The following is a 22,503-nucleotide window of genomic DNA, read 5'->3' as shown; positions in this document are numbered from 1 at the left end:
AGAACAATTCCAATTTAACTATGTCTGTTTTACTATGCCTAATATTGATCTAAAGCGCCTCTAGCCACCAAGCGAATGCACATGTAGCATTATAACAACTTCAAACACACTCATATGTATCTAATATGATAAAACTGCCCCACATGACCTGAAGAAGTGGCATAATAAAAGCTCTAAAAGTGTATCACGATTGTCTCTCACTAGTAATTGCTCCAACCACCTCATTCCACTCCAACAGTGTTTAGCCCCACCCTTTATAACATTAATACATATTTAATACATTAGCTCATCCATAAATATGATTTCTGCCCAAGTCCTGTATAGTATTTTCCACTGGCTGTAGAGGTGGTGAAGACAACAACTCCCATGATTCTGCGCTTTTGTTTGAATAAGTGACCATTATGTTGAAATTACATATTGTGCCTTTAAGAGAAATGGGAATAGGAGATCTCATAATAGACATATTAATATATGTAATATATATGTTTAATAAGATACTTAAGAAATGTAGCCTACTGTTTAATAGGATTATTAAGCCGTCAAAAAATTGTCCTTCACAGTATCATTTTTAAGTGAGGGGTGTAGCAGGAAAATAAAGTGGTTCCAAATTAATTTGAACAAATATGCCTAAAGATTTGTTCAATTAATGAACAAATGTTGGGTTGGGTTTATTTGTTAAATATAGTGTGTTAAAAAATATTGTAGGCTATTGGATTTGTATTTGTATGACTTGTTTGTCTATGACATTGGTCAAAATATTTCTCATATTTTAATATGAGACTATTATAGTTTTAAATCCCTCTTAAAGTCTTGTTTTATTTTTAAGAAGAAAAAAAGGTGTTACTTTTCTCAACGCTTTTAAGTATGAACCAATCTCTTACCTTTAAAAAAAAAAAAAAAAAAATCTTGAGATTCAAACGCAGTTTCTGCGTAAATTCTGCGCACACTTGACGTTCTCGAGAGCGAGCCGCTCATTACAGTCAACATACTGCGCCTCTCTCCCTTCATTGGCTTTGGGCTCGAGATGGATTTGACGTACCAGAGCAGCAGAGGCTAAAGCGGATAGCCAAACAAGAAGCGCAATATTTTTACTACACCTTAAAGCAATCATGGACATAGTGTCGGAAACGGATCGCCACGGGGGCGTCGATATCGAGGAGTAATATTCTCATTCATCCAATATCAGTTGTCGATGAACTTATATGACCGACTATAAGGCTTTGTGCAGGGAAACAATAATAATCAAACGACACGGAAGGAAGACAAACACACAAGAAAAGCGTCTGCTCTCCCCTTTTTATCCATGCATGTCTCAACATTAGAGGTTTAAACACCATGTCCTGCTCTGGCAATCTCATTTGGGATGTAAGAAAACGCACCATTGGAAGCACAGATCCTTATGCGGTCAGGACAAATTATTTAGGTAAGAAACTACGAGCAGTATGTATGTATGCATTTATCACACACTTAAAAATCAGACTTGTTTACGTAGACCTTTTTAGGTGACAGCTGTCATTCGAGCTTGCACACAGGACAGGGACACTGGTTAAAGATCATCTGACCTGTTACTCTGATGCTGATCTGTTTTCAGAACGATATAATGGAATCGTACCAGTGTTACTGGTAAGATTTTGCTTTAAAAAAACAAACAAACTGAAAAACTGATTCAGTAGTAGGCGTACATTTTCAGATTGAAGGAGAATTAGTTACTTGTATTAGCTAATTTTTTCTTCTTCCTTTTTTCTTTCTTTTTAATTTGTACCCATTTTAAATGATGCATATATCACAATTGTATATTATATCAAAATGAATCAGACCCCACAGAAAATATTACAAACACCATATTTTTTATTGGTAGCATTGATTCATAAGTCCTTGATGTTTCAAAATATCTAAAACATTTATGCATATATGGACAATCTTTAAATGGATTATAAAGTGCCAAAACAAATTAAGAAAAATACAATTTAAGAAGCATAAGGAGAAGGAGCTACCTGTCATGAAACATTAGATTGGCAGGTTTGTGTTATTACATTTTATGTATGCAGATTGGTGTCATTGTCAGCACAAGTCTTGTTACGAGTCTTGTCTATTGTTATTGGAGGGATTCATAGTGTGAAGAGAATGTAATAATCCATCAAAACATTCAAAACACAATACTGCCACTGATTTGTTTTATTTTGTTGATCTGTTATGTTTTTAATAACTTCAGACATAATGTTTTTCTTTTTTAGCAACCTTATTGTTCCATAAAATGCCCAAGGTTCTTGTATTGAATAACAGTACTAGCTTTTATTTATGACACAAAACATGTAATGTTGTTTTCTAGAATGATTTTCAGTGTTAGGTACAGACTGATGTGGCTTGCAGGTATCTTTGATTGATTGCCATATATAGTTTAGCTCTTTTTTTTTAAATTTTAGATGGAGAACCTCTGTTACTATATCAGGATTGTAAAATGTTTCCAAAAACGTTCATAGTTCGCACAATCATTTAAATTCTGTCATTTACTCACCCTTTCATTATTCAATACCTGTATTTTTGTCTTTTGTAAAACACAAAAAGAGTTAAATCTAGGAATGTCCATGCTGTACTTTTCCATACAATGAAAGAGAACAGGTGCAAAGACTGTTGAGGTCCAAGATAAAACCACATAGCACAAACCAAGTACATATGATGTTTGCACTATTTCAGTCTTTTAAAGCCATATTATCGCCTTGTGTAAGGGTTAGGATTTGTAATGAAATGGTAGTTGGCTTGGAATATTCATTATTGGGTGAACTTTCACTACGCTGTGCCTCCATAAACTGAATACTTATTAAAGGGATAAATAGGAATTGGCTTGACAGTGAAGAGAATCTGACATTATCTGACCTCTAAAAGTCATTTTATTTTACTTCACTGGTGAATTAGTAGCTCTGTTGTGTAGTCAGACATCCCCCTCTGCAACATTACACTTGAGCTGAGAGACCTGAGAGAAGTGTCAGCCGGTCTTGGCAGACTTCAAAGCACGCTTATGTAATAGAATCCACCTAGTCTGACCCAAATATGTATTTTAGACAAGACCAGTTCAGCTAATTTCTTCTCTATGCCCTAAAAATTGGATGCAGAATTCTGTTTGGTTTATGAACTCTGCCAATATGTTCAGTATTTTGTGTCTGTGAGCTGTTTTGCTCTGGATCTCACATTCAGATAGTGATGATAGCTTATCATTCAGACTGTGCCGAATTTAGCTCTGCTCTTGTTCATGTTATAAAACCTGCCAGCGCTAACGGTTAGAAACAAAGATCAGCCAAAAATACAACTGAGTATCTCCGTTTCATGCATTTGTGAATGGAGCGAGAGTGAATTTAACCCACATCCCTGCAAATGTTCACAAATTCAAGTCTACAAATTATAACCCAATTGAAAATACTGAGATTTTGCATTTTATAAGTGAATGCCAGCTTTTGCTTTATTTTGGCATGTGTGATCTGTCAGTATAGAGGTTGTACAGCCAATGCATAGAGCAATGTCATCTCAGGCTGCTGCTCTTCTCTGGACTCGCACCATTGAAAACGGTTGGCCTAAGTTTGGCTCTTGCTATTTGTAGCTCCTTATTACACAGGCTGAAAATACAGCCATGGAAAGATCCGTCATTTACCAACCACACTCAGATATCTGCTTGTCAGGAATTAAAACATAAATGTTGTAAATGTCGCAAGGCTTCTTAATGCAAGAAGTGCCGAGTGTGCATTGTTGTATTGCACCAGCATTGTTGGGACTAAACTACAGTTTTTGCATGTAAAATAAATCTGAGGTATGTTGTAAGAGTTTTGTAAAAAGAAAACAACATCAACAAACCAAATCAGGGTGGCTGGAATTACCACATCAGTGTGTGACAGGATGTTTTCCATCTTTGGACAGCGACTCAGCAAATGCAGGAGGTAACGTAATAGTGTTGTGGCATTTCTCCAAAGCAGTGAAGATATTAGCAGCCATTAACGGCAGCCTCCTCATGCACATAATATAGTTTCATGACACTCCAGCTTAGATTTACGAAATAAATGAGCTTTCAACCTTAGATTATTGTGCATGTTATTCATAAACATAAAGTAAACTGCCTCTGATTGTCTATAGCTGAGCTCAGTTTAAAGGGTTACTTCAGCGATTAGCATATGGCTTTGTATCAGTAGAAACCCTGGAGAATATTCAAATTATTGTGCTTTCCCCCCTCATATCCCCCTGAGACAAGAGATTTATGCATTTTATTTCTGGAAAAATTCCTCCTATGATGCAAAATGACGATTTTTGCATCATAGGAGGAATGCTTGCCCAGAGGCTAAAGACTACAGCCAGCAGAGGGAGCAATTTCCGCATGTTTTGAATCTGCGCATGGGGGATGGGAGATTACACTCAGCTGGCAGGGAGAGCTCAGCTTGCAGACAGGATCATTTAAACGGAGCTATCGTGAGCAATGTAAGTCTTTTAACTTCTCAAATTCATTTCTATGAAAGTTAAGCTTGCAAAGGCATGAACTGAAACGCGTGCCAGACTGAACTCCTGTGTGAATGTATGCCGCGAATGTAGTCGCGATTACCTCAGCTCTCATCACTCGTGCAGTTAGTGCTCAGGGCTGTGACACTCGCGCGGTGACTCACTCATTATATTGAACACATACGTTCAGTTTTTAATTGTAGTGTCTTCTCTAACTCAGTCACAGTAATGAAGTTGGTGGCGTTGGGAATGGCACAGGGCAGCGAAGCATTCTGGGAATTGTAGTCTTTCATCCCCATGGGACAAAAATACATTTTCTGTCTTTTCTCAGTCTAGAAGACACCAAATTCAAAAATAATTTCACATTTCTACTGCATTGATGACCCAGTTTAAATACAGATTCATCTTCCCAGCGCTGAAGTACCCCTTTAAGGGTAAATGGGACATGCTGTCCCATTAAACTGAAAAGAGTTTTGGCAATAGTGGTTGACTTCCGACTTTCAGTCAAAAACTGTAAATGCTGTGGTGTTATTAACACTGCCGTCTTTTGTCTGAGAGTTTCAGAATTGGATCGACTTGCATTTTTTCATTTATTTGATCAAATATGCAGTAAAAACATTGTGACATAATATGGTGATTTTTAAAATAGAATTAAAGTATAATTTAAAATGTGCTGAATTGCTGCTCAATAAATATTTCTTATTAGTAGAGATTCTCAATATACCGGCCACCATATCGGTACGGGCCGATATATGTTAAGATTTTGTTATCGGCTGAAAATTTGGCTGATTATTAAAGTCGGCATAAAACGGAAGTTGAGATCTTCTTTTTCTCCTTATTTTGATGTATATCCGAGTGAAACAGACTCTGAAATTAGAAAAAATGTATGGCATGGCTTGATTTCGTCCTTCGGGAACTGATTGGATCATTGGAAGTTGGGCGTTGCTAACAAAATGGAGGCAGATTTGAATGCCCTCAGCAACCGGTGTCTGAGAGTTTGTGCAAAAACGAGACAGAGCGCGATAGCCCCGCCCTCACGCAAATGTACATGACTGGGAGAGAAGAGAAGTCATTTCGACGGGGAGGGGAGGTTAATGTATTTAACTAAAGATTATAAGGGTAAATACATTTTTTAAAAATTAATGAAGTGCACAGATAAATCCTTTATAGTAAACACTACAATATTACATGTAATAATACGAATTGTAAAATTTGATTTCATGCCTTCTTTAAAGGTGGGGTAAGTGCTATCTGGTAACTGTTGTTGATATTTCAAATCACCAAAACAAACACGCCCCTACCCCCAAAAAGGCTCTCTCCCCCATTTTGATAGCTCCGCCCCACACATACGTAACCCAGGTAACGACTGTGTCAGAATCTGTGTGTAACTAATCCAGGTTGAATATTCAATGAAAAAGTCAGCCCTTCCATCACAAAAACACAAACCGTTCTCATGAACAACTAACGAACATATTACAATTATGACAAGATTAAAGTTATAGCGATCACAAAACACAAACCGTTCTCATGAACAACTCGATAGTACACAAGCACAATAGTGCAGCTATAACGATATAATACAATTATGACTGGATAAGGGTTATATAGATCATGAAAAGAGGAAACAAACATAGTATTAGGAGTATAGTATCTTACTTGTCGGACACATTTTGTGAGCTGATGCTTGAAGCACACAGTGAGGAGATTTAGACACTCCATACGGTGTGGAAATGAACGGGTCTTTATCATCGCTGAAGTGAGCCGCCACAATACGATCGCAAATGGACAAACAAGCGAACATGACACACGAGCAAAGTGAAGCAAAAGCAGCATATATTAGGCTAGTTCTCAGCTAATGTCCGTCATGTGTGACTTGTGTGTTTTGAATAATGATGTGCACAGAGCAATCTTCTCACCATCATTATTAGACACGCCCCTTACCTGCTGATTGGCTACAAGTTTGTTATTCCACTCGGCCAGAGTCCTTTTTCTAAAACGGTTTTGAAATAACACTTACCCCACCTTTAAAGCCGATAAAAAAGTAATCATTTTCTTCAGTTGAGAAACTTCATGTGCACACTGTTTGCCATGGTGATTTTGAATTGCTTGAATTATGATTGAAATCCCTTTGAAAAGGAAAATATAGTTAAGAACAACAGCCATAAAACAGTCTGTCATATATGCTAATATTATATATGCAATATAATATAAAATTATATTGAGAACAAAAATTATATACAAATTTGGATTTAGATTTATTGGCTAATATATCAGTTAGTGGCTTTCGGATATAAGGAATTATTGGTTATCGGCATCAGACAAAGTTTCCATATTGGTGCATCCCTGATTATCAGTGTTGAAAATACTTGTGCTGCTTAATATTTTTGTGGAAACTGTGATGCATAATTTTTCAGGATTCATTGATGAATAGAAGATGCAAAAGAACAGCATTTTTATATCAATATAAAAGTCTTTAATGTCTCTTATAAACATTCTTGCTAAAACCTGTTTGGAAACAGTCATTGTGCACTTACATTTGATGTTAGTAGCACAGAAATGACAGCTTTAAAGGACTGAATGTAATGTGGGACATGTCAGCTGTATGTCCTTGTGAATACTCTCTTGAGTAGTTTAACAGACAATGCAAATGAGTTTGTAATTGAGAAGAGATGCCACAATAATTTTTTTTCTTCCTGTAGGTAGAAGAGAGTTTGTGCAACGACTGAAGCTCGAAGCCGTTCTCAATGTGCATGATGGATGTGTAAGTCACTAAAGCCTTGGTTTCACCTGTACTCAAGTCTCCATTTGTGTCTGATGCTTTTGCCCCCCAGCAGTCTTTTTTTGTTGGCAAATTTTTTTCCTTGATAAATGTGCCTGTAGGAGAATGTGTCTGTCTGGGTTATTTTGTCTCAGGGGAATCTTTGTGCTTCTATTGTGTGTGTGTGTCTCTTTCTACCCACTTATCAGTGGCTCCTGTTCTTTATCTGTCAGTGATTTAAACTCAAAAGCTGATAGGCGCCAGGCAGCCGCTGGGGACATAATTTTGTCAATTCTACTTTACTGCTGGGACATGGACTCTATTTTAATTGCAAGTCTTGGATGTGACAATCACTCCAATGTAACCGTTAACGGGCTTTAAAAAAACTTGAAAAACCGAGCTGGTGCAAGGTTTGAATTTGTATCAGGGAAAAGGATTCTGTATTTTGCTACAGAACAACTGAGTCTGATAGTGATAGTGAGGTGATCACTGTGAGGATTTGAGGCCTGATCATGGCCAGAAACACAGCAGGAACAGAATGTAGCACTTTAATAGGGTCACAATAAGAAGATACACTACATCATGTTTGTAACGCCCCCGCTGTTAGATGCCATGGTGTCATCTGGCTGCAATGAGCATCTTTCTCAGTTGTTGGCCATTCAAAAAAATCGCATCTATCATTATGTATTCTGATGAAGATAAGGTCGGTAAGTTCTTCTTTTAAATAAATTAATACTGTTATCCTGCAAATATGCTCTAAAATAATCAAAAGTAACAGTTAGAAACATTACTTCTTTAAATAAATGCTGTTCTTTAAAAATGTATATTCTTCTAAGAATCCTGAAAAAGTTTATCATGATTTCCAAAAAAACTGTTTTTAACACTGATGATAATAATAACAAATGTTTCTTAAACACCAAATCAGCTTTAGATTAGCATCAGCACCGGTATTAAAATGATTTCTGAAGGATCATGTGACTGAAGACTGAAGTAATGATGCTCAAAATTTAAATTTGCCATCACAGGAATAAATTTCATTTTAAAATATATTAAAATAAAATATGTTTATTTTGAATTGTAATAATTTGACAGTTATGCTATTTTTACTGTGATCAAATAAATGCAGCTTTAAAAAAAAAAAAAAACATAAAAAAAAAATATATATATATCTTGATCTAGATCTTAAGTCTAGCTCTCTCTTTGTTGGAACTAAACATTTCTCATAAATTAAAGAAAAATATGTGTTTGACCATAAACTACCGTAATGAACATATCTAGTTCTCTCCCTAAAAACGACAGAATTTTACAGATGCCGTTTATAAAGTGTATTCCATTTGCTCAGAAGTCTTTCACCCTTTTTGAACTCTGTCAGCTGATGTTTAAAACCCAGGACAAGTGCGCACTGTGCATTTTTAACTTTAAGAAGAGATAGATGTCTTTTATCACCTGACTTTGGGGTAACGTTTCAGGTTCTGTTCCAGTGTTGCCTCATTTAAAGCAGACTCCCCGCATTCCCTAATGCTACAGTTCAGACTGTAGTGCTTTCAGCACTTGTTATTTTAACATGCAATGCATCTTCCTACATCTAACACAATCTAATTCCATCTCCTCACTACACAAAGCAGAGCTGTAGAGTGAAAACGGAAGAGCAGAATGAGGGATAAATGCTTAATCCCTCCCAATGATGTTATTTTCGAAAGGCAGAGGTCAAAGGAAATGGACCCTCTGTGATGATGTTTGAGCTGCTCTAGAAAGGGGAGGAAAAGAGCGTATCAACCTCGAGTTAATGAAATATTGATTGCTTTCTCTTAAAGGCACAGGCAGCACACACTACCTCAGTCTATTTCAGCTCTAAAATGTTCAAGCAGAAATTTATGTGATGGTTAATATACTGGTGTTATCAGTGGAGCTCAGTTAATGATGTCATCAAGTAGGAACTTAGAGGAACACAAAAGATAATTCTTCAAAATTGTGTTCCAAAGAAGAAATGATAAGCGTTTTTGTGTCAGGGATGAAAGAATGTTAGCTTCTGGTGAACTATTTCTTCAAAGAAAATGAAGACTATAGGGTAAACAATGGCACAGTTTATTCATCAGAAGAAATAAGCTTTTCTTTTTTAGAGCAATCAACATTGGTGTTCATATGAGGTTGTTCTCGTGTTTCTTCAAAGGTTAACACCATATCCTGGAATGAAACAGGAGAATACATCTTATCAGGTTCCGATGACACTAACTTGGTTATCACAAACCCTTACAACAGAAAGGTAAGTTAAAGACAAAACCGCTAGAAATAAAACTGCATTTCACTTTTGCGATGCATGCTACTGTAGGCATTATATTTAAATTTTGGATTGCTTTGAATCGATGGCGTGCGATCAGTACCATATTGGTTATAGGACTTATTTATCAGTTATCATTATTTGTTACCATTGGTTAATGTATTAACTAACATGTACTAACAATAGCAGTGCATTTGTTGCAGTATTTATTAATCTTTGTTAATGTAAGTTAATAAAAATGCAGTCGTTAATTGTTTGTTTATGTTAGTTCTCAGTGCATTAACTTATGTTAACAAATACAACTTTTGATTTTAATAATGTATTGGTAAATGTTCAAATAAAAATGAACTAAGATAAATAATGCTGTAGAAAAATTGTTCATTCTTAGTTCATTTTAATTAGTGTTTACTAATGAAACCTTATTGTAAAGTGTTACCAATTTATCATTATCTGGAGAAGATATTTTAGACAAAACACTATGTGAAATTCTATACAACACAGAGTATATCGTTTTTAATATATCAGCCATTTATTAGTTAATGGACATAACAGGAACATTATTATTATCTGTTTTTGTATCAGCCGGAATTTTCTAAACAATCTTGAAAAGTCGATGCGTTGAATGCTGATTTGACATTTTAAAATGTCAAAGCTTTATTAAACCAGACCTGTGCTAAACAATGCCATATTTGTTGACATTTTGTTCAATTAAAATTATCGAACTTTTGTCTTTAGGTCAAGACGACTATTCGTTCAGGACATCGGGCCAACATCTTCAGCGCAAAGTTTATGCCCCACACTAACGATCAACAGATTGTGTCCTGCTCAGGAGATGGCATCATATTCTACACACACACAGAGAAGAGCCAAGAAATCAACAGACAGTGCCAGTTCACATGCCACTATGGCACTGCTTATGAGGTACAGGTGTTATTTACAGAGTGCAGAGAGAAGGAAATAAAATCCACAACGTCTGCTTCTGTGTCAGCAGTGTCTTTGTTTGTAGTCGATGTGTGGCGAGGTGGAGGTTGACGTCTCGCATAATTCTTTCTTTCTGTTTCTGTCTACAGATAATGACGGTGCCAAATGACCCCTATACCTTCTTGTCCTGTGGAGAAGACGGTACGGTGAGGTGGTTTGACTTGCGGATGAAGACGAGCTGCACAAAGGAGGACTGTAAAGATGTAAGAAGGCTTTGAACAAGTTGTAGATACACACATCCCCAAATATACCCAAAGGCTCAGCATGCTTCTTCCTGGTGGTGCTCCGGGGAGGGGCTGTACTGATCTGAGATCAGGCTCCCCTCCCACATCCCTCAATGTCACCATTCCAGCTGGTGAATAACACTGTTGCAGTGCAGCACCTCTGATATATTTCTGAGGAAGCAGCCTCCAACCTCGATTTCTCAACCTACAGTGTGTGTGCTGTGAGGACGGTATTGGCCTGAGGGCATGATTGCTTTCTGTTGCTATCAGAAGGCATTTGTTTATGAGGCTGAGACAACACATTGCTTGTTGTTTGGATCTCTGTTTGCGTTCTTCAGCTGTCAAGTAGATTTAATATAAATTACATGTTAAGTGGGATTTTGACCAATGAGATTTTTTTTGTAGGCAGGGCTATATTATGTACAATATATTTTACTTAAGGTGTGTTTAAACAATAATAATAAAATATTAAAATATAAAATAAATTACTTTTTTAAATCTAATGCCATAAACTGCAAAGGTGTCTATTGTTCAGTATTATTATACTGATGTAATAGCATTTATGCATTTTTACATATTTATTACTTTTTGGGCAACTGCATATACTTGCTGTGCACTGGTTAATTCATTAAAGGTTAATACATATTATCCCAGATTCAGTCTTCAGTTTTCAACATTGATAATAAGAAATGTTTCTTGCATACCAAATGAGCATATTATAATGATTTGCATATTAGATTGATGTGAAACCTAAGACTGGAGTAATGACTGCTGGTAATTCAGCTTTGCCATCACAATACTGAATACAATTTTAAAATATAAATTTAAAAAATGGGTGTTTTAAATTGTAATATTTCACATTATTTCAGTTTTTACTGTATTTTTGATCAAGTGAATGCAGCCTTGGTGTGCTTAAGAAACTTGTTTTAAAAACATTTAAAAACATCATGACCTTTTGAATGTTAACCAACATTATTGATTATATTCCAAATGATCTCAGTCAATAAACACACACGCACACTTGTTTCTATTTGCACTTTGTGTTTGATTCACTAATGTTTATCTATTTATCCCACATCTTTATTTTCTGTTCTACTTTACGTCATCTCCACCCCCCTCCCCCCTCTGTTGTCCCTTATCAGGACATTTTGATTAATTGCCGGAGAGCCGCTACCTCAATATCCATTTGCCCCCTGGTCCCCTACTATCTTGCTGTGGGCTGTTCAGATAGCTCAGTGAGGATCTACGACAGAAGAATGCTGGGAACAAGAGCTACGGGTGAGAAATGGTTCATGTTCAACATTTCCGCCTTTTGTTCTTCTTTAAATCATGCTTATAGAGGAACAAATGTCTACTGCTTGATTTCATGAGCTTTTATATTTAGCATTAGGAGCCAGATATGGATCTGAGACTTATACCGCAACGAGAGGTCTTGAACTCTTAGAACTAATTTGAGAACGATAGTATATATTTTTAAGTTCTCCTACAGATGATTCCCATCCTCTGAATCATACTTTATTTTTTAGGCTAGAAACAAGCCTAGAGTTTTCAATTTTTCATCACGTTGTCCTGTAAATGTTTTTTCTGTTTGGCTAGGTAACTACATGGGCAGAGGGACGACCGGCATGTGTGTGCGTTTTGTCCCTGCCCACCTGTCCACCAAATCCTGCCGCGTCACCTCTCTGTGTTACAGTGAAGATGGGCAAGAAGTGCTGGTCAGTTACTCCTCTGACTATATCTACCTGTTTGACCCCAAAGATGACCAGGCCAGGGAGCTCAAGGGCCCTTCTGAAGAGCGGCGAGAGGAGGTAAGCTGATGTCAGCAGGATGTTCTTTAGCCATTTTCACACCAGAGCTTATGGTGAGCACCTGAGGTATTTTTTTTAAGAGAAGAGGTGATGTATTACATTTTAAAAACACTGACAGATAATTCAGTATTCTTGACATCATATTTAAAAGACAAACAAAATAAAGCGTTTTGTCTGTTGTGTTTCCCTACTTCAGAAACACTCCCTCAGTATGAGATGCTAATGGGGATTAAAAGTGAAGAAGAAAAGTAGAGATTTAAAGCACTCTGTGAAAATAAGGAGAGAGAAAGATTAGAGTGAGAATTTATGGAGAGAAACGACTTCCAAGCAAAGTCCAGTGGAATAATTCATGGAAAATAATTAAATTGGATAAGAAGATCGCAAGAACACAGTGTCTCTTGTCTTTTTTTTAACATTGTGAGAGCAGAACAAAAAGGAAATACTCAAAAACCCACAACAAAGAGATTGATTCGACTGAAACATATATTTTGTTATTTCAGTATACATTACAAATACCAAGCATTTCAGTATTTAACAGGGACATGGTTAACTTGAGGTATGTTTTACAATGATTTAAAGTCACCATTAAAAGCAAAAGTGATTTGTATTTTATTTTTATGAAATATTGCAGCATGCAAAAAGAGTGGTGCAGGTATGACATCACTTTGTAGGCCAACTGGCAGTAAGTATTGCACTGTCTCCCTCGATAAGATTTTCCCATAGGCTTTGGGATTATAACAAAAAAGTGCTCAACAAAAGTTTATGATACTTAATTATCATAGATTAACACAACTTTTATGAATTCTGAAGCATAAATGCAGTCACCAGAAGTAAAAAGCTAAAGGTAGGCTATAAGCGAACTGCACCTACTAGGTGCAGTAGGCTATAAGCGAACTGCAACTACGGTCGCTCGACTTCTACGTCACCATCACTAAGCTTCTGACAACTCTTTCAGTTTTCATCTCAAATAAATTTTGAGATGGCTTACCTGTTCGGTGTGATAACTTTTAATCTCCCCGACAGCCTCTGTAGTTCCATTTAGCCACTTGTTAGCAACTGCCTTTTTCAAGACGCGTAACAGCTTCAAAAATTCACGAGTGATGTATTTTATGTCGTAGAATAATGCGTAAAAGTGTCTTGAGCTTGTGTCACCACAGACCTTATTTCAGTAATTAAAACAAAATCTCATTCAAAAAACCCATTGACATTGGGAGGATGGAACCGGAAGTGCTGAAATGCTAACTAACTTCGGCATTTTGGCCTAAAAAAGAAATGTCATGCCTGCACCACTCTATAGCCAACCACAACGATACAACAATCTAATCAATTCCTGATGGACAAAATAAATTTCTAGTTCGAGAAGCCATTTAATTTGGATATACATCACAATAGGGAAGAAAAGTTACGCAACTTACTTTTCATGCCAATTTTCAAACTAATGTTTTCAATTCAAATGAATCGATTCAATTTCACTAGGATTGTTGTTTTTAAAATCCTTATTCCTTTTTAGATTTGTGTAATAACTATAACCAGGACTCTTTGGAATTGTGCAAGTGTGAACCTGGGGCTTTCTGTGCACAGTGCACATTGCGAACGAGCACTTTACACATTTAAAGTGAACTGTATTAGTATGTGAAAGCATGAGACCCCTGCACCCTCTCAGTATGTGTACTTGACTGCAGACACTGAAGCATTCAGACTATATATTATGTAATCAAATCGCAACCTCTTGCCATTTATTAATCACACAAGACCAAATCACACTTTCAATTTTAATTCAATGAGATGTGCAGTCTTAATGAAAATGGAGCCAGACATCTGAAAGTCAAGAGCGACTGGTCTGGGGGCAAGTGTGTGCAGTTAGTCTGTTCTTGCCCAAGGCGAAAACTAAATAAAGGACTTTTGAAGTTCCCTGCGCTCTTGTCTCATGCACTCTGTGTAATCCTCAGCAGTATTATGCTTCAGTGATGCAGTTTGAAATTAGTTTTTTAGAGAAGTGTCTGAGAGGATGGATCAAAAGACATTGCTGCTTTGGTTTAGGATGTGGATCACTGCTTGCTGCACTGCTGAGTGACATTCCCCTTTTAAGACTGATTCTGGCCAAGGGATGGAAAAATGCAGTTGGGATCTTTATATCTTAACTATACTGATGGTTTAATGAAATTATTCTGCAAGTGAAATTGTACAGTTTTCAGTACCATTCCTTTGTTTGATGTTTAATGAGGAAATAAATGACTGAGTGCAGCTTTAAGGGAATGAAATAGCAAAGGAAGTTAGACAGGCTTTGTGATTGTTATACCATGGCACGTACTAACCAGGCTTGATGCAACACGTTTGCAGCAACAACTAATTTCTCTGTCACAATGTTTAGATTTTTTTGCAACCAGAAAAGACAATCGAAGCCAATCAGCCAGAAGCATAACGTCTATTCTGTGCTCCTGGATTAAAAAAACAAAACAAATCTTTTTCTTTTATGCTAACTGAGGCTACATTTTATTTGATCAATAGTAAAATAAAAACAGTAATATTGTGAAAAATTAGTACAATATAAAATAACAGTTTTCTATTTTAATATGATTTAAAATGTAATTTATTCCTGTGATTGAAAGCTGAATTCTCAGTATCATTACTCCAGTCTTCAGTGACAATCATTCCTATATGCTGGTTTGGTAAACTTTATTAATCGCTATACTATTCATTAATCAAGTCACTTTGATCTAAACTGCCAGTGTACAGACTTGTGTTGTGTTGGGACAGTAGTGGTGAAATGTGCTGGGTCACCGCTCCAGTGCGTTCAGCTGTTGTACGGTGTGATCAGCTGTGTCCGGATCCCCCGCGATCACATTCCTTTCCAAATAGAGGTGCAGAAACACGCGGAGCTCCACTGCCGAGACAGAAATAGATACCTAGTGCACAATGACTGCCAGAGAGAGAGTGAAGGAGCTCCTACTGACTTTAATAAATCTTTGCTGCAACAACAAGATTTTACTTAATTGTTCTATCGGCACATGTGGAGCTAGTGCGGTCTCAAATTGTTGAGGGGTTAGTATGGCGAACTTATGGTTGGTGTCCAGACGGAACTGAGGTTAACTGCTGGTTAACTTGGTTAAATCAATCAAGAATTCAAATTTACATTTGAAATATTATGTGCCTTGTAACTGAGCCATTCTGCAAGTTTTACTCCAAATAAACAGCACTTTGCATTAAACTACTAGCACCTGCATGTGTCCGCTCCAGCCTCTGAACGAAGTAAAAAAAGAACAGCTCATTTTATCCCTTCATGTGAGGTAGAGAGAAGCGGTAGTGCTCATTATTACATTATATTTAGAATGAATGCATTGGTCTCTGATGTGCTCTGTTTAGTCTAATGTTAGAGCTGGTGCTTGTCTTGTTAATGCACCCTGACACCCAAAATAGAGTGTCCTGACTGACTGAGATGGTAAAAGAATGAGAGTGAGCCACTTGAAAAGGTGGCCTCAATAGTTTATCCCATCACCATCTCAAAGTCTTTAACGTTTTCAGACCATGGACCCCTTGTTGGACACAGAGACCTTCTATTACACATTGTGTCAAATTTAGTGTTAAATTTCAAAGAGATTTCATTTACTTACTTTCTTCTGTGGGACAGAAAGTCATATAATGAAAATCAGTGATATTATCCAATGTTGTTTGTAGTCGATATTTGGAACGATATGAAGGTGAGTGAATAATGACAGAATTGTTTTTGTTTTTTGGATAATTACCTCCTTACTAAATAAAAGGCTTTATACCAGCTAGTATATAAAAGCATTACATAAAGATAGTCAGAGTACAGTATTAGCATATTTACAAACTAAAGTCTCAGTATTGAGACTTACAAAGTCAGTACATTTTAATTGTACTTCATTGTAATGTTGGCGAAACAAAGAAAAATTTCTTTAACTTATTTTGAGCTTTGGTTGAAGTGAACTTAAAGGGATAGTTCATCCACAAAAATGAAAATTGTCATCATCTCCTGCAAATTGTTCCAAACATTTATTTGTTCTGTACACAAAGGAAGATATTTGAAGAATGTTTGCAACCAAACATACCTCTGCCCCTATTGACTACCATAGTACCCCCCACCCCACCCCAATACTATAGTAGTCAATGGGGTCGAGATCTTCTTGGTAATTGAAAACCGTGATGTTGTGTTTTACTTTGTATGTTAGGGCATCTAAACCCTCCTTTAACATTACTAGACGTGCCTCATATAAATGTTTGTTGCTCATAATTCCTGCAAACGTGCCGGTCTAGATAAGTGATGTCAAGGCTTGGGGTAGAGTGTGTTATTTTTAGGGCGTCTGAGAGGTTTTGACTGTGATTGACAGCTTGTTGATGTGTGTTCCCACAGCTGAGGCAGCCACCGGTGAAGCGCTTGCGGCTGAGAGGGGACTGGTCAGACACGGGACCGCGCGCTCGGCCTGAGAGCGAGAGGGAGCGTGACGGTAAGATAAGAACATGCAGGCATGCCCTATCGGTGTCACAAATACTGAAGGCTGCATTTACACTTGGCATTAACTTGGGATCACCGTGATCCAAGCAAGCAAGTTGGATCATCAGCCAATCGGGACATGGCGCGTTTACATTGGTTCATATTACACCAGTTTGTTTCACAACATTGATGTTGTATGATGAAACAATAGACAAATGTTATTCCTACACATTCCAAGATTAAAAGGAGAGAGTGCAAGCATTTATATAGGCTGCTGTATTTGTAATGAGTGAGTTTTCTACACTACATTGAGATCACAATGCGTCCTTACTATCTCTGGACCAGGACACACTGGACGGGTAACATTCTGATTAGAAACACATTTACACTTGTCTTTTCAATGTGTATATGGACAACATCTGGATACAGGTTGCATGCTAATGCCACGTGTAAACGCAGCCTAAGACATAGCAGTACGGATGGTACATATACACGGGCAAATAAACAAAGAGGGCTCTTTTTACAAACGTACTAATGGGGTGACTTCAGATTAATGCACCAGGAATGGATCTTTCAGATATGTGTTCTTATATCAGAAATCACAAATTGATGATTGATTCAGCTGTTGAGGCAAACAAATTTTTTAGGGTTGGGAATTTGAGCTAACAAGGGTTGAAGTATTACATTTCTTTATGTAATAATTACATAAGTCATCCCTCAACATATTTAATAGCTATAAAACCCTTGCTGATGGCTTTTTGTGGTGATTTGTAGTTGTAAATAAGCGTTGTAAATTACACCACTAAAATCACCAAAAACAGTTCTAAAAGTTCATCAAAATATCATAGTAAAAAAAATCTGATTTTAATTTATGGCATTTTGGACTGAAAGACGTTAGCCTGATGTCTTCATACACAATTCTAGTCAGAATATGAGTCTGATACTGCTCCATTGGGCTGTAATTATGGGGCGTGTTTCAACCAAACCAGGAAAGACCTCAATTGGATAGACCTACAACCAATCAGAGCAACGGAGCGACGCATAACGTTAGTTGTCAAATGTCAACAGAACTCAACTGCACTGTGCTGCCAAGTCTGCGATTTTCCTGCGAGTTGATTTCCATGTCCACTGGTTGAAGTGAAGCGACCTCAATTATGTGATATTTAGACCCAGGAATGTGCATTTTAGCAGGCAACCTTGCCAAAATAACACTTTTTACCCCGTAAACGGCATTTTTTCCGGAGAACTCCCCTGAGGATCTATTGTTTTGGGCTAGTAGTTAGCGGGTTTTGTTGTAATAATTTGGCAAACCTGTCTGCACGCACGCTGGAATAAACAATCTTTGTCGGTGTTGTAAAAAAAAAGGATTTTAAGGAATCACAGAGTACTTACCAACATGATCATCATTTCTGAGAGAAATAGTGAAGGTTAAATGCATACACGATCAAGTTCTCCGTTTAGGATTAGAACAAATTCAACCAAGCGCCTTTGATGACGTGGATGATTACGTTACTGTTGATCATCTGCCCATCATCGTCTAAAGCCCACCCTGACCATTTCATTGGTCCAAACAGTTTCTGTTCAGCATAATTACTCCTCTATGGATCAGGTCCAGACCGAACTGCCCAAGCTCAAATATTGTGGGTGGGGCTGAGTTCGGCTGGCATCCAGGCTAGAAAGACTTTAGACGTCAACCCGCAGGAAAAACGCAGACTTGGCAACACAGTGCAGTTGAGTTCTGTTGACATTTGACAATTAATGTTATACGTTGCTCTGATTGGTTGTAGGTCTATCCAATTGAGGTCTTTCCTGGTTCGTTTAAAACATGCCCTATAATTACAGCCACATGGAGCAGTATCAGACTATAATTCTGACTAGAATTAATAATAATAATAATAATAATAATAATATATTTTATTTGTAAAGCCCTTTTCATAGTTAAAAACAATCCCAAAGTGCTACGAATTGCACTAGAATTGTGTATGACGATATCAGGCTAGAAAGATGTTGTATAAAGCAGCATATTTTATATTAGAATCAGCACGTCCTAGTCACAGCCAAACTACATCAATAATGAATTTTTAATGTAACAAATACCACTCCATGCTTATATCCTTATTGTAGTACTTTGTTATAAAGTGCTTTCAATGACACCTCTGTAATCATCAAAAAAACTGAATTTATTTTAAAATATCATAGTTAATCCAAAATATCGTTATTGTGTTTATTATATATTTTTTTAAATGTTACAGTCTTGAAGCCTCAAAACTATCGTTCGTTGCTGAAAAGTGTCTCAGATTTACCACATCTCATTTACACATCCACTTCATCTCCAGCTGTCTCCTCTATGAACAGCACTATTATACGCACTGGCATTCGCCTCCATTATTTTTAACGATCTGAAGCCCTCAGTCTCCAGTGTCTTTCAATACGTCTTTAATCTCTCTCAGTACCTCTGACTAAGAATATCAACAACACACTATCCGTCTAAGGGGAGCTTGTTAGCTTTTCACTGGGATTTAGTATAAAGACTGCTTCACTTCTCTACTTTCCAATGTATTGCAGTGAGCTCTTGAAGCTCCATTGCTTCTACTTTCTGTGAGTGGAAAGATTTGAGGTTTTGATCTGGTTTGATATTGGTTACGAAGGGATATGTTGTCTTTGCAGGAGAGCAGAGTCCAAATGTATCCCTCATGCAGAGGATGTCGGACATGTTGTCACGCTGGTTCGAAGAGGCCAGCGAGGCCCAGAGTAGCAGAGCACGTCCCCAAACTCGACCAAGAGGTATAACAGCTCATGCATTGAACTCTATGGAGACAATTTCAACTTTGATCCTATTTGTCAATTAACATCAACCACTAAATGCTGTGTTGAATCATGTGTCACATAAAATGGTGTAAAGTCTGTAGTTAAATGTCATCTACTTAAAAAACAAAACAATCTAAATGTACTGTGACAAGCTAAGCTTGAGGTTTGATGATTTGGCTTCAGGTACAGCGGCTCGACCAGAGGGGCCATTTGCGACCTCAGCGACACAGGGTCAGGCACAGGAGCCCACTGAGGTGTCAGCTGAAGGAGCGATGGTGGTGGAGACGCCTGCCCCTGATGCTCTACTTACACCTGCTGCTCCTAATGCACCAGCAGAGCCTCTCCCCAAGTCCATCTCCTCCTCTTCCTCCTCAGGCTCTTCCTCCACTGTGACAGCTCCTCCCCCCTCTAGCTCATCCTCCATGGAGAGCGCTACATCCTCCTCTCTCCTCTCCTCCCCAGACACAGAGCAGAAGAGCCAGGATGAGGTTACGCCCACTCCGTCGGCCGCACCCACTCCTTCAGCCACACCCACCCCATCTAGAGAGGCAGCTTTATCTGGTAAGATGGCACAATTGACAAATGGTTACTTTTTTTACATTGCATTTATCATTCATATAAGAGCATGAAACAATGAGCATGTTTACATGCACATAATTTGTCATTTAAAGTTTTTATTGTGATTTTATTTAGCTTTTATTATATAGAAAAATATATTTACATTTTTTGTAACACTTTATAATAAGCAGGGATGTGATTTTTCCGGATTAATCCGGAATTCCGGATTTTCCGACCTGAAAATGTGACCTACGTAAATCATGCAGATCTGTAAAAAAAAAAAAAATGGCGGGGGCGGGGGGGATTGGTGGGTTGACCGTCATCTCACAGCCGTCACCATGGTAACCCGGGTCGAAACCACGATCGCGGGATGGGCAACAAGGACTGTATCGTGACAAGAACATCACCGGATCGGATGATCTGGGTATACTATTGCTTGTGTCTATATATAACCTATAAGTTACTAATTTGACTTTGTTGTCGATTGATTAGATGATCGATTTTGATTGATTTTCCACTATGGCAGGATGTTTAAGCTGCATTTAACATTAACTTGACAGCTAACATTACTTGTATTTGCTAGCACTAAGTTAGCTGTATATGCAAACAGCGCGCTTTTCGGCGCCCCCCGCTTTTTTCACGTCAGTTTGGGTGACAAAGTCATCTGAAGCCATTCCATAGCTTAACCCTTAAATGCATGACTGTTTCGCCAAACATTCTTACATATTGGGGACCCGGTTCTATATTTAACATGGATAACGTTAGACCTCTACCTGTCGCGATAATATATACAACTCCTGATGTTAGAGTAACAGCTACAGAAGAATAAAATAAAACCTATTTCGTTCCCTTTTGGAGCTTGGAAGGGTTCAGTTTGAGCAGATGTTTAATACCATCATCATATTTCCTCGTCAGAGCTGGTTTCCCAGTATATTCAGCATCTGCCTCATATTCGCGATCTCACGCATATTCTCCAACTCATTTTCAACGTCTTCAAAATCAATATTTTGCTCACTGACAGCTTCTTGACCACATCCATCATCAGAGACAGTGACACTAACATATGATTGTGTTTAGTTCTTGCTCTCTGCAGTAAATCACTGAGCCATTTTAAGTTTTGCAGATTATAATTATTATTGTTTCGTTTTCTGTCAGAGGTAACTATGAGTGAAACGTCACATCATCATTGTGTATCAGACATTGCCACCTTGTGGAATAAATGTGAATTGCACCCCCATTTCGTCATTATAGATTAATTTATCATGCCAGGCGCAAATTCCAAAAGAAACGTGTAAAGGCTCTAAAAAAGCTTTCTACAAAGGCTAAAGAGTCATAGAAAAATTGAGGCCTTCTTTTGACATGAAAATGTGCATGTTGCACATTTAGCTATTAAAATTGGGTAAAAATGCATCCACCAAATAATTAGTTATTTTCCATACTGTACAAAAAAGTTATTACAATAAAATGTATTTTTTTTGTTCAAATAAGTTGTTATGGGTCCTGCTTTACTGTCCGTATTGATCCGCCACCAGTTTGTTCGGCGCGGCGCGGCGGGGGTGGGGTTGGTCTATATTATAAAATATGGTATATTTTCCTGCTTTTTTGTCCTTAGCCAATCACATGCCTGAATAAGGTTGTATTAGTTAACATTAGTTAATGCATTAGTTAACATGAACTAACTCTGTTCAGCATTAGTTAATATTTGTTAATGTTAATTAATACAAATCCAGTTAATACAATCACAGTGCAATAATGTTAACAAGATCTTAATAATGTATTAGTAAATGTTGAATTTAACATTAAAAAAGATAAATAAATGCTTTATAAGTGCAGTTCATAATTAGTTCATGTTAACTAATGTAGTTAACTATGGACCTTATTGTAAAGTGTAACCACATTTTCTATAGCTATTAAAATATTCCTACATATATATCAGCAAGCATGCGCTATACCATTCAAAAGTTTGGTGTCGGTAAGATTTTCTATTGAAAATTTACATTAAAGACATTTATAATGTTACAAAATATGTCTTTTATCAATCACACATTGACAAAATATTTCAATTAAATGCTACACTGTAAAAAATGTCAGGCCTCTCCAATTGAATTTTGTTTAGTGACTGGTCACATCTACATTTTTCAGTTGGCCAAATTGAATTT

General features: G+C 37.3%; 1 protein-coding gene across 8 annotated transcripts in view; it reads left to right on the top strand.

The window, feature by feature from the left end:
• Positions 1 to 1,003: 1,003 nt before the first annotated feature.
• The window catches only part of dcaf6 (ddb1 and cul4 associated factor 6), a 33,649-nt gene continuing 12,149 nt past the window's right edge, over positions 1,004 to 22,503 (top strand). For 6 of the 8 annotated variants that reach the window (XM_067444136.1, XM_067444134.1, XM_067444135.1 and 3 more), the window contains exons 1-10: positions 1,004 to 1,423; positions 7,176 to 7,237; positions 9,405 to 9,497; positions 10,248 to 10,433; positions 10,583 to 10,696; positions 11,860 to 11,995; positions 12,314 to 12,525; positions 16,898 to 16,991; positions 19,646 to 19,762; positions 19,970 to 20,347. In XM_067444136.1, coding sequence (XP_067300237.1) covers positions 1,336 to 1,423; positions 7,176 to 7,237; positions 9,405 to 9,497; positions 10,248 to 10,433; positions 10,583 to 10,696; positions 11,860 to 11,995; positions 12,314 to 12,525; positions 16,898 to 16,991; positions 19,646 to 19,762; positions 19,970 to 20,347 — 1,480 coding nt within the window. In that variant the 5' untranslated portion in view covers positions 1,004 to 1,335. Of the gene's footprint in view, positions 1,424 to 4,407; positions 4,459 to 7,175; positions 7,238 to 9,404; positions 9,498 to 10,247; positions 10,434 to 10,582; positions 10,697 to 11,859; positions 11,996 to 12,313; positions 12,526 to 16,897; positions 16,992 to 19,645; positions 19,763 to 19,969; positions 20,348 to 22,503 lie in introns of those variants that run through there. The other 2 variants (XM_067444137.1, XM_067444138.1) reach the window with 2 other exon arrangements.

This window comes from Pseudorasbora parva, chromosome 5 (genome assembly GCF_024679245.1).
Source record: "Pseudorasbora parva isolate DD20220531a chromosome 5, ASM2467924v1, whole genome shotgun sequence".
Taxonomy (NCBI): domain Eukaryota; kingdom Metazoa; phylum Chordata; class Actinopteri; order Cypriniformes; family Gobionidae; genus Pseudorasbora; species Pseudorasbora parva.
The sequence above is the reverse complement of the archived record's forward strand: the minus strand, read 5'-3'. Positions and strand labels throughout refer to the sequence as shown.